General features: G+C 41.6%; 1 protein-coding gene across 1 annotated transcript in view; it reads left to right on the forward strand.

The window, feature by feature from the left end:
• Nucleotides 1–17,003, forward strand: part of LOC126457406 (intraflagellar transport protein 140 homolog) — a 262,614-nt gene that overhangs the window by 222,842 nt on the left and 22,769 nt on the right. Inside the window, exons 22-23 of the mRNA XM_050093673.1 lie at nt 12,605–12,774; nt 13,235–13,428. Of these exons, the coding sequence (XP_049949630.1) occupies nt 12,605–12,774; nt 13,235–13,428 (364 nt within the window). The remainder of the gene's footprint in view (nt 1–12,604; nt 12,775–13,234; nt 13,429–17,003) is intronic.

Genomic DNA, 17,003 nt, shown 5'->3' on the forward strand with positions numbered 1-17,003 from the left:
CCTGTGACGAAACGCGCCGCTCTTCTTTGGATCTTCTCTATCTCCTCCGTCAGACCGATCTGGTACAGATCCCACACTGATGAGCAATACTCAAGTATAGGTCGAACGAGTGTTTTGTAAGCCACCTCCTTTGTTGATGGACTACATTTTCTAAGCACTCTCCCAATGAATCTCAACCTGGTACCCGCCTTACCAACAATTAATTTTATATGATCATTCCACTTCAAATCGTTCCGCACGCATACTCCCAGATATTTTACAGAAGTAACTGCTACCAGTGTTTGTTCCGCTATCATATAATCATACAATAAAGGATCCTTCTTTCTATGTATTCGCAATACATTACATTTGTCTATGTTAAGGGTCAGTTGCCACTCCCTGCACCAAGTGCCTATCCGCTGCAGATCTTCCTGCATTTCGCTACAATTTTCTAATGCTGCAACTTCTCTGTATACTACAGCATCATCCGCGAAAAGCCGCATGGAACTTCCGACACTATCTACTAAGTCATTTATATATATTGTGAAAAGCAATGGTCCCATAACACTCCCCTGTGGCACACCAGAGGTTACTTTAACGTCTGTAGACGTCTCTCCATTGATAACAACATGCTGTGTTCTGTTTGCTAAAAACTCTTCAATCCAGCCACACAGCTGGTCTGATATTCCGTAGGCTCTTACTTTGTTTATCAGGTGACAGTGCGGAACTGTATCGAACGCCTTCCGGAAGTCAAGAAAAATAGCATCTACCTGGGAGCCTGTATCTAATATTTTCTGGGTCTCATGAACAAATAAGGCGAGTTGGGTCTCACACGATCGCTGTTTCCGGAATCCATGTTGATTCCTACATAGTAGATTCTGGGTTTCCAGAAATGACATGATACGCGAGCAAAAAACATGTTCTAAAATTCTACAAGAGATCGACGTAAGAGATATAGGTCTATAGTTTTGCGCATCTGCTCGACGACCCTTCTTGAAGACTGGGACTATCTGTGCGCTTTTCCAATCATTTGGAACCCTCCGTTCCTCTAGAGACTTGCGGTACACGGCTGTTAGAAGGGGGGCAAGTTCTTTTGCGTACTCTGTGTAGAATCGAATTGGTATCCCGTCAGGTCCAGTGGACTTTCCTCTATTGAGTGATTCCAGTTGCTTTTCTATTCCTTGGACACTTATTTCGATGTCAGCCATTTTTTCGTTTGTGCGAGGATTTAGAGAAGGAACTGCAGTGCGGTCTTCCTCTGTGAAACAGCTTTGGAAAAAGGTGTTTAGTATTTCAGCTTTACGCGTGTCATCCTCTGTTTCAATGCCATCATCATCCCGTAGTGTCTGGATATGCTGTTTCGAGCCACTTACTGATTTAACGTAAGACCAGAACTTCCTAGGATTTTCTGTCAAGTCGGTACATAGAATTTTACTTTTGAATTCAATGAACGCTTCACGCATAGCCCTCCTTACGCTAACTTTGACATCGCTTAGCTTCTGTTTGTCTGAGAGGTTTTGGCTGCGTTTAAACTTGGAGTGGAGCTCTCTTTGCTTTCGCAGTAGTTTCCTAACTTTGTTGTTGTACCACGGTGGGTTTTTCCCATCCCTCACAGTTTTACTCGGCACGTACCTGTCTAAAACGCATTTTACGATTGCCTTGAACTTTTTCCATAAACACTCAACATTGTCAGTGTCGGAACAGAAATTTTCGTTTTGATCTATTAGGTAGTCTGAAATCTGCCTTCTATTACTCTTGCTAAACAGATAAACCTTCCTCCCTTTTTTTTATATTCCTATTAACTTCCATATTCAGGGATGCTGCAACGGCCTTATGATCACTTCTGGGGTATTGCTGCACAGTATGCGATCCTTACTGGATATGACTGACAAAGGACATCAAAAAAGTTCAGAGAAGAGCAGCTCATTTGTATTATCATGAAATCATGGAGAGAGTGTCATGGGTATGATAAGCAAGTTGGGTTGGCAATTACTAAAAGAAAGATGTTTCTTTCTGCAGGCAGAACTTCTTAATTTCAGTCACAGACTTTCTCCTTCAAATGCCAAAATCTTTTGTTTGCTCCCACCTATGTGGGGAGAAATGACCACCATTACAACAAAATTAGAGAAAGATTTTGGGGTTCCTTTTTTCCCCTCTGCTAATCGAGAGTGGAATGCTCAAGAAACAGTCTGAAAGGTTTGTAGGCACTTTCTGCCAAACTTCCACATCTACATGCTTAGTGCACAAACCACCCTATGGTTTGTGGTGTACCACTACCATTCATTTGATTTCCTAATCCACTCACAAATGGAGCAAGGGAAGAACAACTGCCTATACGCCTACACATGGACACTGATTTCTATTATTATGTTTGTGGGTCTTATGTGAATGTTCATTGGCCACAGTAGAATTGTTCTGCCATCAACTTCAATTGCCGGTTCTCTAAATTTCCTCAATAGTGTTAAAGGGAAAAAAAAGAAACATTGTCTATTCTCCAGGCATTCTCATTTGAGTTCTTAAAGCATTTCTGTAATACTCGTGTGTTGAGCAGACCTATCGAAAACAAATCTAGCAGCCCACTTCTGAATTGCTTCAACATCTTCCTTTAATCCTACATAATTGGGATACTAAACACTAGCGCAGTACTCATAGGTCTCACTAGCGCCATATATGCAGTTTCCTTTACACGTGAACCATCATTTCCAAACATTCCCCCAATAAACTAAAATCAGCCATTTGCCTTCCCTTATACTGTCCTTATGTGCTCGTTTCATTTCATATCACTTTGCAGTGTTATGCCTAGATATTTAATCGGCATGACTGTGTCAAGCAGCTCACTACTAGTGCTGTATTCAAATAATACAGGATTGTTTTTCCTACTCATCTGCATTAACTTACATTTTTCTACTATTAGAGCAAGCTAGCATTCATCACATCAACTAGAAATTTTGTCTAAGTCATCTTGTATCCTCCTACAGTCACTCAATGATGATGCCTCCCTGTAAACTACAGCATTACTAGCAAACACCTGCAGATTGCTGCTCACCCTGTTCGTCAGATCCTTTATGTCTATAGAGTCCTATCATAGTTCCCTGGGGCACTCCTAATAATATCCCCCCCCATGAACCATGGACCTTGCCGATGGTGGGGAGGCTTGCGTGCCTCAGCGATACAGATAGCCGTACCGTAGGTGCAACCACAACGGAGGGGTATCTGTTGAGAGGCCAGACAAACGTGTGGTTCCTGAAGAGGGGCAGCAGCCTTTTCAGTAGTTGCAAGGGCAACAGTCTGGATGATTGACTGATCTGGCCTTGTAACAATAACCAAAACGGCCTTGCTGTGCTGGTACTGCGAACGGCTGAAAGCAAGGGGAAACTACAGCCGTAATTTTTCCCGAGGGCATGCAGCTTTACTGTATGATTACATGATGATGGCGTCCTCTTGGGTAAAATATTCCGGAGGTAAAATAGTCCCCCATTCGGATCTCCGGGCGGGGACTACTCAAGAGGATGTCGTTATCAGGAGAAAGAAAACTGGCGTTCTACGGATCGGAGCGTGGAATGTCAGATCCCTTAATCGGGCAGGTAGGTTAGAAAATTTAAAAAGGGAAATGGATAGGTTGAAGTTAGATATAGTGGGAATTAGTGAAGTTCGGTGGCAGGAGGAACAAGACTTCTGGTCAGGTGACTACAGGGTTATAAACACAAAATCAAATAGGGGTAATGCAGGAGTAGGTTTAATAATGAATAGGAAAATAGGAATGCGGGTAAGCTACTACAAACAGCATAGTGAACGCATTATTGTGGCCAAGATAGATACGAAGCCCACACCTACTACAGTAGTACAAGTTTATATGCCAACTAGCTCTGCAGATGACGAAGAAATTGAAGAAATGTATGATGAAATAAAAGAAATTATTCAGATTGTGAAGGGAGACGAAAATTTAATAGTCATGGGTGACTGGAATTCGAGTGTAGGAAAAGGGAGAGAAGGAAACATAGTAGGTGAATATGGATTGGGGGACAGAAATGAAAGAGGAAGCCGCCTGGTAGAATTTTGCACAGAGCACAACATAATCATAACTAACACTTGGTTTAAGAATCATGAAAGAAGGTTGTATACATGGAAGAACCCTGGAGATACTAAAAGGTATCAGATAGATTATATAATGGTAAGACAGAGATTTAGGAACCAGGTTTTAAATTGTAAGACATTTCCAGGGGCAGATGTGGACTCTGACCACAATCTATTGGTTATGACCTGTAGATTAAAACTGAAGAAACTGCAAAAAGGTGGGAATTTAAGGAGATGGGACCTGGATAAACTGAAAGAACCAGAGGTTGTACAGAGATTCAGGGAGAGCATAAGGGAGCAATTGACAGGAATAGGGGAAATAAATACAGTAGAAGAAGAATGGGTAGCTTTGAGGGATGAAGTAGTGAAGGCAGCAGAGGATCAAGTAGGTAAAAAGACGAGGGCTAGTAGAAATCCTTGGGTAACAGAAGAAATATTGAATTTAATTGATGAAAGGAGAAAATATAAAAATGCGGTAAGTGAAACAGGCAAAAAGGAATACAAACGTCTCAAAAACGAGATCGACAGGAAGTGCAAAATGGCTAAACAGGGATGGCTAGAGGACAAATGTAAGGATGTAGCGGCCTATCTCACTAGGGGTAAGATAGATACCGCCTACAGGAAAATTAAAGAGACCTTTGGAGATAAGAGAACGACTTGTATGAATATCAAGAGCTCAGATGGAAACCCAGTTCTAAGCAAAGAAGGGAAAGCAGAAAGGTGGAAGGAGTATATAGAGGGTCTATACAAGGGCGATGTACTTGAGGACAATATTATGGAAATGGAAGAGGATGTAGATGAAGATGAAATGGGAGATACGATACTGCGTGAAGAGTTTGACAGAGCACTGAAAGACCTGAGTCGAAACAAGGCCCCCGGAGTAGACAATATTCCATTGGAACTACTGACGGCCGTGGGAGAGCCAGTCCTGACAAAACTCTACCATCTGGTGAGCAAGATGTATGAAACAGGCGAAATACCCTCAGACTTCAAGAAGAATATAATAATTCCAATCCCAAAGAAAGCAGGTGTTGACAGATGTGAAAATTACCGAACAATCAGTTTAATAAGTCACAGCTGCAAAATACTAACACGAATTCTTTACAGACGAATGGAAAAACTAGAAGCCAACCTCGGGGAAGATCAGTTTGGATTCCGTAGAAACACTGGAACACGTGAGGCAATACTGACCTTACGACTTATCTTAGAAGAAAGATTAAGGAAAGGCAAACCTACGTTTCTAGCATTTGTAGACTTAGAGAAAGCTTTTGACAATGTTGACTGGAATACTCTCTTTCAAATTCTGAAGGTGGCAGGGGTAAAATACAGGGAGCGAAAGGCTATTTACAATTTGTACAGAAACCAGATGGCAGTTATAAGAGTCGAGGGACATGAAAGGGAAGCAGTGGTTGGGAAGGGAGTAAGACAGGGTTGTAGCCTCTCCCCGATGTTGTTCAATCTGTATATTGAGCAAGCAGTAAAGGAAACAAAAGAAAAATTCGGGGTAGGTATTAAAATTCATGGAGAAGAAATAAAAACTTTGAGGTTCGCCGATGACATTGTAATTCTGTCAGAGACAGCAAAGGACTTGGAAGAGCAGTTGAATGGAATGGACAGTGTCTTGAAAGGAGGGTATAAGATGAACATCAACAAAAGCAAAACAAGGATAATGGAATGTAGTCTAATTAAGTCGGGTGATGGTGAGGGAATTAGATTAGGAAATGAGGCACTTAAAGTAGTAAAGGAGTTTTGCTATTTGGGGAGCAAAATAACTGATGATGGTCGAAGTAGAGAGGATATAAAATGTAGGCTGGCAATGGCAAGGAAAGCGTTTCTGAAGAAGAGAAATTTGTTAACATCCAGTATTGATTTAAGTGTCAGGAAGTCATTTCTGAAAGTATTTGTATGGAGTGTAGCCATGTATGGAAGTGAAACATGGACGATAAATAGTTTGGACAAGAAGAGAATAGAAGCTTTCGAAATGTGGTGCTACAGAAGAATGCTGAAGATTAGATGGGTAGATCACATAACTAATGAGGAAGTATTGAATAGGATTGGGGAGAAGAGAAGTTTGTGGCACAACTTGACCAGAAGAAGGGATCGGTTGGTAGGACATGTTCTGAGGCATCAAGGGATCACCAATTTAGTATTGGAGGGCAGCGTGGAGGGTAAAAATCGTAGAGGGAGACCAAGAGATGAATACACTAAGCAGATTCAGAAGGATGTAGATTGCAATAGGTACTGGGAGATGAAAAAGCTTGCACAGGATAGAGTAGCATGGAGAGCTGCATCAAACCAGTCTCAGGACTGAAGACCACAACAACAACAACATCTCTGATAAACACTTGCTGTTGAGAACAATGTGCTGGGTTAAAGTCTTCGAGCCACTCTTATCTAGGAACCTATTCCCTGTGCTCATGCCATCATTAACTGTATGCAGTAGATCACCACGTCAAATGCTTTATGGAAATCTAAGAATATGGAATACAGCTGTTGCCCTTCATCCATTGATCACTGGAGTTCGTGCAAGGAAACGGAAACTGAGTTTTGCACTAGCAATGCTTTCTGAATCCATTCTGATTTGTGGACAGAAGCTATTCCGTCTCAAGAAAATTTATTATATTCAAACTGAGAATATTTTCAAAAATTCCACAGCAAACTGATGTTAAAGATATTGGTCTGTGATTTTGCTGGTCCATTCTTTACCTTTCTTAAGTACAGGAGTCACCTGCGCTTTTTTGCAGTTTCATGGGACTTTATGCTAAGAAAGAGATTTGTGACAAATGCAAACAAAAATATGGGGCCAATGGCATGGAGTACTCTCTGTAAAACTGAATTGGGATTCAATCCGGACTTGGCAATTTATTTGTTTTCAAATCTTTTAGTTGCTTCTCTGTGCCAGGGACCCCTATTACTGTGTCCTTCTCACAGTAGTCTGTGCAGTGGTCAAACAACTGTACATTTGTAGGATTCTCCTGCATGAATTATTTATGAAATGCAAAATTTAAAACTTCAGCTTTTCTTTCACTGTCTTCTATTGCCACACCATACTGGTCAATGAATGACTGATTAGAATCCTTCGATCCACTACGGATTTTACGTAGAACCAGAATTTTCTCAGGTTTTCAGCATTACTTTTTACTAAGGTACAGAGGTGGTAGTTTTTGTATGCTTTACAAATTGATCTTTTTACAGACACATGAATTTCTATTAACTTTTACCTATAGTCATTCACATATTCCATTTTGAACCGCAATTGCAACAGTCTCTGCTTCCTCAGCACTTTCTGACTTCTGTTATTATTAAACTACGATGGGTCATTTTCATCTTAAATTCACATACTTGGCACATACATCTCTAGAGTGCGGTTTACAATCCTTTTAAGCTTTGCTCATAGTTCTTCTGTGTCCATCATATTGGAACTAAATGACAGCCGTTTATTATCTAAGGAGGATATTAACAACTGATTATCTGCTCATTCTGGCAAAATTACTCTCCTAGCCTTCTTGATGGATTTATTAGTAACCATCATTGCTATGATATCGTGATCACTAATCCCTTTCTCTATTCTGACATCAGTGATGTCAGACCTGTTCATAGTTACGAGGTCTACAACATTTCCATTGTGCATGAGCTGCTCAAGACAGTTATTGGAAAATGTGTTCAAAAGTGCTGCACAAGACTGCCTGTTCATACCACCTACAGTGAATCCATAGCCATCCAATCTATAATAGGTAGGTCACAGTCACCTCCAACTAATATTGCATAATCTGGGTGTTTCTGTGCTACTGAGTATAGATTTTCTTTACATGTTTCCAAAACTGTGAAGGTGCAATCTGCGAGCCAATAAAAAAACTGATAATTAACTTGAGTTCACCTAGACATGTTACAGTCATCCAGTTAACTTTACAGTCAGACTCAGTTTTGAACTTGATGGAAATAATATTTTTGCCAAATGCAATGAACATTCCTCCTCCCATGGTATCTATCACGTCTTTTTGATATACATTCCATACCTTACTTATTATTTATGGCAGCTCCCAGTTCCAAGAATAATTTGAGTTTTCCTATTGTAAATTCAGGAACTTTGTTACAAATACTTCGATAATTTATTGTTACTTAATTGTCAGTTGCAGAGTAATCATGTACATGTACAGTGTTAAAGGAATATCATATCGTCACTCATAATAGTACCAGATGGCAAATATAATTCTGTTCTATAATGTTCATGCTGTAATAAAAAGAGCCTGTCATTTTATTTGAGTGTTACGCTGAAGTTTGTGTATCAGCTGTAGCTCATATGACACAAAGTCCAACTGTCTCCATAAATGTTCTTCACTTTTGATATCGGCTTTCCATTCTCAGTTTTCATGTGCTCCATAGGAAGCTTTGAAACAGTTTGTGAAATGAAATGTATCTTCACACAGACATCACTTCCCAACATTACCTTAACCCTCAGTGACAGTTGGAGCCCCCTACACAAAATTCTTTATACTCCATTTGCACTACAGGGATAGTATCCAGATTTCTGAAAGAGTCTTTTGTGGCCATGACCCAGGGTTGCTACAGACTACCTATGAAATGTGCAAGTGCCATAACAACTGTTTGTCATTAATATAAGAAACAGAACTCAAATATAGTGTCATTGTTGAATGTCCACACACTAAAGTGCAAACAGATATGTCTCCTCTAGATGTTATGTGAGATCTGCTTACACGATGCAGTCCATAAGTTTTAGTAAGTGCCAGAGTAATAAGGGCCAAGGATAATTGATGGTAGGATTCAACCTAGCACTCAGAGTGTGACCTTGAAAACAATGAGCTTCAGGGATGTCGGGCATTGGCAAGTGTTGGAGACATAGCTCAATGATGATAGCTGGTGGTGGGATGACAGTGCTTGCAGGGTGTCAGGCTTTGGCGGATGTCAGTGGCTGTGGCTTGACAATGATAGCTGCCTGTGGAATGGTGCTACTTCTGGGACATCAGGCATTGGAGGTTGTCAGAGACGATTGCTCAACTGCCATAGCTGCCAGTGGAACGATGATACTTCCTGAACGTTGGGTGTCAGTGGTAGTCAGAAGCGATAGCTTGATGACAGTGACTGCTAATGAGATGAGATGTGATACCTGAGAGTGTTGGACAGCAGTCCTGCATAGCATCGGCAACAGGTGCTCATGGTGAGAACAATGACTCTGATCTGTGGACTGCTAGTGTGGCTGGCATGAAGCCCAGAGTGCTAACTTTCTGTAACATGGTCCAATGGTGGCCTAAATAGTCTCATATGGAGGGATACTGACTTGGGACTAAGCGAGCACATCATTTGGCGTAATGAAGTTGTGCCCTGCCTACTGCACTTGCTGCCATGATAAGCATGCTGCTTATCAGCAACACTGGTGCCGTGGAGGCTCTGTGAAGCTACAACGCAAACAGCCCAAGCCATATGAGGCTAGGCTAGTAAACAACTCAGTGAATTTTGTTGATGTGAGCCATTTACTTGCATCCTCATGGAGAGGTGACAATTGACAATGCCTGTTCACAGTGCCTGCGTGGTATGCAGAGCAGTGTAACACCTGGCAGATGTAATTATTCCCCCCACCCCCACCCCCTTAAAAGAGGTGGTGCAAGTAGTTTGAGGGTTAAGTGGCTGCCACCGAAGGGAGATGCCCTGGGAGTGGAGAGCCTACTATGGTGTTGGGAACATCAGCAGCCACTGAGAGTGATACTCAAACAATGGCGACCAGCCAGGAGGCGATGACATCAACAGGCCGGAGAGGCTTCCATTGTGGCCAACAAAAGGCCACATTGATGGGAAATCTGAAAGACCAAAGATTTACATGGTCAGTGTAAAGAAAGACTGTCTGATTGTCGGGAGAGGTGACAGGGCAGTGCCCAGCATCACCCGAGGGTTGCTGCAAAATTTCCACAAATACCAACACCAAAGTGTGGCAACAGAGAGGAGCAGTCCATGGCCAGGGCAGCCAGACGAGGAAGCCATGTGGAATGGAAGGGAGAGGGCACCAGAGCATGCCTGCAGAGCAGACTCAGTAGGCACAGGACACAAGGTGCAGGTCCAAGCAAAGGGTGCCTGAGGAATGGGCAACTCGATGGGAATGCTGTGATCGGCTGCAGGGCCAGCAGCATGATTGACCTCAGGGATGGCTGAGGTGGCGGTGGGGATGGTGACAGAAAAACCCGTGGTGTAGGTACCAACATCAGCCACGATCGGGCTAGAGGTGATCACACCACTGGCAGGAGCACTGGCATCAGCAATGACAGTTCTGGTCAGAAAAGGGCCAGTGACGAGAAGGCTGCCATATCAGGATGTAAGTGCAGAGACAGTGGTGGCAGGTGGAGAGGCATCGACACCCATGGCTGGTGTTGTGGGCTGTGGAGGGGAAGGCATCCCAGCAGTCACCTGGGCTGACACCGATGTGGCGATAGGGATGGCTATGCAAGGATCAGTGGTGAGCAGTATCGGGGATGGCAGTCGCCAGGGCCAGATGCAGCAACAGTGGTGACTGTGTAAGGGCCAGCAGCAAGCAGTGTTGGGAGTGACAGGGTGAATGCATCTCCACTGTCCCCTGGGTCGACATCAGTGCAGTGGTTGGGGTGACAGTTGTGGAAGTTGGTGGAAAGGCATTGACACTCTCTGCTGGTGTCAAAGGAGACGGCATATCCACAGTCACCCAGGCCATCACTAGCAAGTTGACAGGCTTTAGAGCTTCTGTCAATGAAACCTGGGGTGACAGAGGACACTAAGGGTCCTGGAAATGCAACATACACAGGGCAGTGTAGTAGGCTGTCAGCTGGTCCTATAAGCACAAATAAGAAACAAGGGAAAGATCAACCACAGGATTAAGAGCTTGAAGGGTACTATATGCTGAAGTGCTGGGCTAGAGAGAAGAAACAATCGACTATGAGAGTCTTCACCAATCATAGAGGCCTCAAGGTATTGTTCAAGCCAGACAAGGACAGCCACCCACAGCTCCACGATGTCATTGAAGAACTTAACAGTGGATGACGGTGTGGGCATGGCTGGGATGGGGCAGTGGCTGAGCTAGTGGGCTGCTTCAGGGAAAACTCATGGTGCGCTGTGTCAACTGTTACAGGAGCAACTGCAAAATCAGTAAGCCAAAATTGCCAACACCCCCTCAACACACACAGTTCCTGCAACCAAATAACCAAATCACCTGTTGTGCATATGGCAGGGAAAAAGTGTGGAGATGAGATCCATAATATTTGTTGTCAGTTTAGTCTCCAAACTGCCCCCCCCCCCCCCCCCACCAATGCAACCTAAAAATACACAACACAACAAAACAAAACAAGAAAAAGAAGGCTCTGTGAAAAACAGACTCTAAATGCACTGCAACTTTCGTGAAAAGTAGACTCATAGCCAGTTTGTGTCAGAAGCCAAGGGGAGGTACAGACCACAATTGTAATGCACAAGTGCCACAGTAACTGTTTACTATCAATATAAGAACAGAAATCAAGTACAGTGTCTGTGGATGAATGTCCAAACATAAAAATACAAATAGAACTGTCTCTCCTAGACATTGTCTGGGATGCACCTACACAATGAAGTCCACAAGTCGTTGTAGGCAGCAGAGCAGGGACATTAGGATCCAACCTGGCACTAAGTGTGACCTCAAGGAGAGATGCTTCAGGATCATTCAAGGTGTAGCTCAAAGATGATAGCTGCTGGTGGAACAACAGTACTTCCTGAACATCAGACAGTGGCAGTTTTTGGAGGCAATAGCTCAATGAGGTGATGATGTGCAATAAGGCACGGCATCTGGGGGTGGTGCATGCTGGTTCTGTGTAGTATTGGCGACAGTTGCTCATGATGATGATGATGATGATGATGATGACTTCGATCCATGGGCCTCTAATATGGCTGATGTTTATCCCAGAGTGTTAACTGGCCGCAGCAAGTTCCGGTGGTGGCTTAAATAGTCTCGCATGGTGTGGCATAATTAAGTGGTGCCCTGCCTACTGTGCTTTCTACTAAAAGGGGCTTGCTGCCTGTCAGTGAGGTTGACACCACTGGATGGCTCGGAGACCATTTGAAGCTACGATGTAAACAGCCTGACTCATGTGATGTTAGGCTAGTGAACAGTTTGATGACTTCTGTTGATGTGAGCTGTTTACTCGCATTCTCCTGGAGAGGTAGCAGCCCACAATGTCTGCCTATTATCCAGAGCAGTATAACACCAGGTGGATACAATAGAGCCTAATGTACAAATTACTGTCTTAATTCTCTCATAAAATCAGTTAACTGTATGTCTTTAAACATGCCAGTTGTGGTCACTTTATTAATGCAGCAATGTTCTCCAATAATTGTAACATATTTAAATCCTGTAGACGGCATATGCAATAAAATGCCAAAGTTCAAACTTCAATCTTCCCTTCTCGTGTTGGTTGTAAAACCATGCAACAATGTTAACAGTTATTGCATTAGATTGCTTTAGTATATGTGAATATGTAGTGCCTTTAAATGAAACTTTGAAAACTTTAAAGTAACTAATGCATAATTAGCACTTTTATTCATTCAGGTAGAGGTTGATGAATATCGTAATTATGAGAAGGCGTTAGGTGCTTTGGGAGAAGCAAGCCGCTGCTTGGCCAGAGTTACTAATCCAAAAGACCCTTCACAGCATGCGAGAGCAGTGGAAACAGTAACACAGCGAGCAGCACTTGTCAAGCGCTTTATAGATGTGTTGAGGTAGGAAAATTCAACTGTTATCTTGCTACTTAATATGTACATAAGCACATTTGTAGGACACTAAACTCTGTTAGATAAAAATTATGGACATATGAACAAGTCCTTAGCTTTTTGTTCTTCTTATACATACTTTTTTTTTTCTTCCATGCAACGTTCTGACAGCCATAATATCTTTAAATATGCACAACACTAAGCTGTATTATATCACAAATTCAAAATAGATTGGGATTATTTGATTTATGGGTGCAAAATGCATAATATTCAAAGCTGTATAACTGAGCTACACGTGTGTGTGTGTGTGTGTGTGTGTGTGTGTGTGTGTGTGTTTGAAAGAGAATAAAGAGGAAAGAGATACAAATGAGAAATTATTTTATGCACTGTAATAGCTTTAACATACATAAACATTATGGCATCCTGCCTATTGCTAAGGCATGTCTCAAACATGTAACCTACATTTCAGATTATTTGCCCGTGGTGAGAAAGAAACAGCAGAAACACAGTGCACATCACTAATACATCAAATAGAAGAAGGGCCAAGTCCGGAGGGTCCATTGAGAAGAGGTGATGTTCTTGCAGCTGTGGTAGAAGATAGAGCTGCACGACAAGACTGGAATGGAGCAAGGAACATACTGGATCAGATACGGCAGTTAACAGGTATAGATAGATTAAAGTTATTTAATTACATGTTGTGATTATATCATACAGGAAAGTCTCATATTGATATGAAATGTATGCATCGTACAAAAGATAGTTAAACAGAATATTTAGGGATCTTTAAATTTGACAGTGGAAGAATTTTGCCCCCCATTTTTACATCCCCATCTACAAAACTGTTATGAAATTCACACTTAAGTGCTGGGAAGTGGGTTCATAGAACCATTTTCAAACTAGTTTTTGACCGTTTCTTTCTCAAATAGCAATTAAGAAAAATGAATACCTAGATTGTTGCAAGTGAGCCTGATTTCTCTATTTAATTATGATGGCCATTTCTCCCTTTACAGGCAGGAATCAACAAAATATTTTGGCATTTAGGGGAGAAAACTGGTGATCGAAATTTCATTAAAAGTTCTCACCACAACAAAAAGTCTCTTTGTTTTAATAATTGCCATTCCAAGTTGCTTATCGTATATGTGACACTCTCTCCCCTGTTTAAAGATAATGCAAAACAAGCTGCCCTTCTTTGAATGTTTTTCATGTCCTCTGTCAGTCCTATGTGGTAAGCATTCCATACTGCACAGCAGTGCTCCAGAAGGGGATTGACAAGTGTAGTGTAGCCAGGCTCTTTAGTAGATTTGTTCCATCTTCCAAGTGTTCTACCAATAAAATGGAGTCTTTGGCTTGCCTCACTCCGCCCTCCCCCCAATTTTATCTATGTGATCATTACAACCATTTAAGTTGTTCGTAATTGTAATTGCTAGGTCTTTAGTTGACTCGGGAGCATCTAGATTTGTGCGATTTCTCATGTAACAAAAATTTAACGGATACCTTTTAGTACTTACATGGATAACTTAACACTTTTTATTATGTAGAGGCAGTTGCCACTTTTTGCGCCATCTATATATCTTGTCTAAATCATTCTGCAATTGGTTTTGATCATCTGATGACTTTATGAAATGGCAAATGACAGGCTCATTGGCAAACAAAGTAAGAGAGCTGCTAATATTGTCTCCTAAATAGTTGATTTAAACTGGGAACAGCAGAGCGTCTGTAACATTTCCTTAGGAAATCCAAGATGTGACTTCAGCATGTAGCAGAGGTGCTGAGTCACAAATAGGCACAACAAAAAGACTGTCACAATATAAGCTTTTGGCCATCAAGGCCTTTGTCAAAAATGATAACAGACACACACACACACACACAACTCACACACACATGACTGCAGCCTCTGGCAGCTGAAGCCACACTGGCTTCAGCTCCCAGAGGCTGCAGTCATGTGTATGTGTGTGCAAGTTGCATTTGTTTGTGTGTGTGTGTGTGTGTGTGTGTGTGTGTGTGTGAGAGAGAGAGAGAGAGAGAGAGAGAGAGAGAGAGAGAGAGAGAGAGAGAGAGTGAGTGAGTGAGTGAGTGAGTTTGCGTGTCTGTAGTCGATTTTCAACAATTTCAACAAAGGGGGTGAGGACTGAAAGCTTATATTATGACGGTATTTTTGTTGTGCCTGTCTGCGACTCAGCACCTCCAGTATAAGGGGAGTAGCAAGTTTCCTTTTCATAATATTGTTACATCCCATCCTGGATTTTCCATTGTTTGATCAAGATATGATTTCAGTTTGACTAGATGGCTTCCTGTCAATTATTATGAACTGTAACCTTTCTGACTGGAATTCATTAATCCAGTCACACAACTGAGGTAATAATCCATAGGCACAAAATTTGATTAGACATTGCTTGTGAGGAATGGTGTCAATAATCTTTTGGAAAGCTAGAAACACGGAATCAACTTGATGTACCTTCTCAGTAGTACTCATTACTCTAAGTGAGTTGAGCCAATTGTGCTTCACAAGAATGATATTTTCTGAATCCATGCTGTTTATATGTTACAAGAGAAAGCTTATGGTAATGTTGACTGTAATGCACTGCCCAGGCAACCCAGGCCCCAAGCACAAGAAAATTTCATTATTTAAATTTTACAAAGAGGCCACCTTTTGGTCCATAGCCATTCAGCATGCAACAACAATCTATTGATTCATGCCAAGTAGGCTGAATTGGTATCTGCCAATCAAATCATGTTGCACAATCACCTGAGACTGAGGACTCTCAGAGCTGCAGCAGAAAATCTCTCTCTCTCTCTCTCTCTCTCTCTCTCTCTCTCTCTCTCTTCTGTTCCAAGCCATCATCAGAACAGATGCTTTATGGCTTATTCTTCTTTACCTTTACCTTTACCTCTGAGATGGGTCTTGGGCTACTGGAGCTACCTTCTGTTGTCCCCTTGCCAATCCTCATCATATAATCCCCCAAGAGCAAGTAGACCGATATAGTTTCTTTTTCTTAATTACAAGCCCACACTGCTTTTAAAAAAATACGTGGAGTGGAAGATTAGGCACAAAAAATCTAGAAACCAGGCTGCTGTTATAAGAGTCAAAGGACATAAAAGGGGATGCTGAAGATTAGATGGTTACAACAAGTAATTAATGATAAGGTAATGATTCATATTAGGGTTAAAAAGGAAATTTATGGCAGAACCTGACAAAAAGAGGGGATCAGTTGATGAGACACATCCCGAGGCATCAAGGAATCATCAAGATAGTAATGGAGGGAATTGTGTGGGGTAAAAATTGTAGAGGGAGACCAAGGCTTGAATAAAGAAAGAAGGTCCAAATGGATGTGGATTGCAGCAGTCATGTAGAGATGAGGAAGCTTGCACAGGCTAGACTGCCATGGAGAACTGCATCAGATCAGCCTTCAAATTGAAGAACACAACAATGACAACAAAAGCAACAACTACTACAGCTTTTGTTTCAAGCTAGTGGACTGCCACTTCTTATCTTTTTGCCCTCAATTGCTTCAGTGTATAAAAATGGGAAGCATGATAAAGTGTGATGCTCATCTTGAATAAAAACTATGAAGAAGCATAATAAAACGTGCTGTTCACCCGTAATCATAAGGAGTTCAGTATATTAATTATAATGTTTCAACATATTTATTTTCTCATTTAATGTTTAATGAATAGTCTACCTTGCTATGCAGGTAACAGAAAAGTTAATAATCACCAATAAATGAGAAATTTCCTTATTTATCTTTAGTAAAACTATCTTTATCTTTGAATAGTGTATTATACTATTAAAAAAAAAGGTCTCTGACCAGTTAAGCTATGATGTAAGCTATACTATGGTGGCGGCAGTTCTCTGGCTGCCAAATAACTAAAAAGTCATAACCACCATATCCAAGAGGTGCCACATTTATCAATAACGCAAGGAAATCTGATATTAACCAGTGGGCCCTATGTTGGTCACCCTGAGGCAGCTAAGTAGACATAAAATTAATTTGATTACTTCAGACTCACAACAAAATAAATTACTCATAGGGAATGAGAATGGGTGTCATTGAAAAAATTAATAACGAGGACCTAAGGTATCACAAAGAAATTTACTAACTAATGTCAAGGTCAAGTGAGAACAAACATATAAACAGAAACTTCAACTGTGTAACATTGCATTAATGCGAACTCATGTTGGTTGGCAATAGACTTGGGGAACCTAACAGGAATTTACGTGTAAATGAGACTGGCTACAA

Source organism: Schistocerca serialis, chromosome 2 (genome assembly GCF_023864345.2).
Source record: "Schistocerca serialis cubense isolate TAMUIC-IGC-003099 chromosome 2, iqSchSeri2.2, whole genome shotgun sequence".
Lineage (NCBI taxonomy): Eukaryota > Metazoa > Arthropoda > Insecta > Orthoptera > Acrididae > Schistocerca > Schistocerca serialis.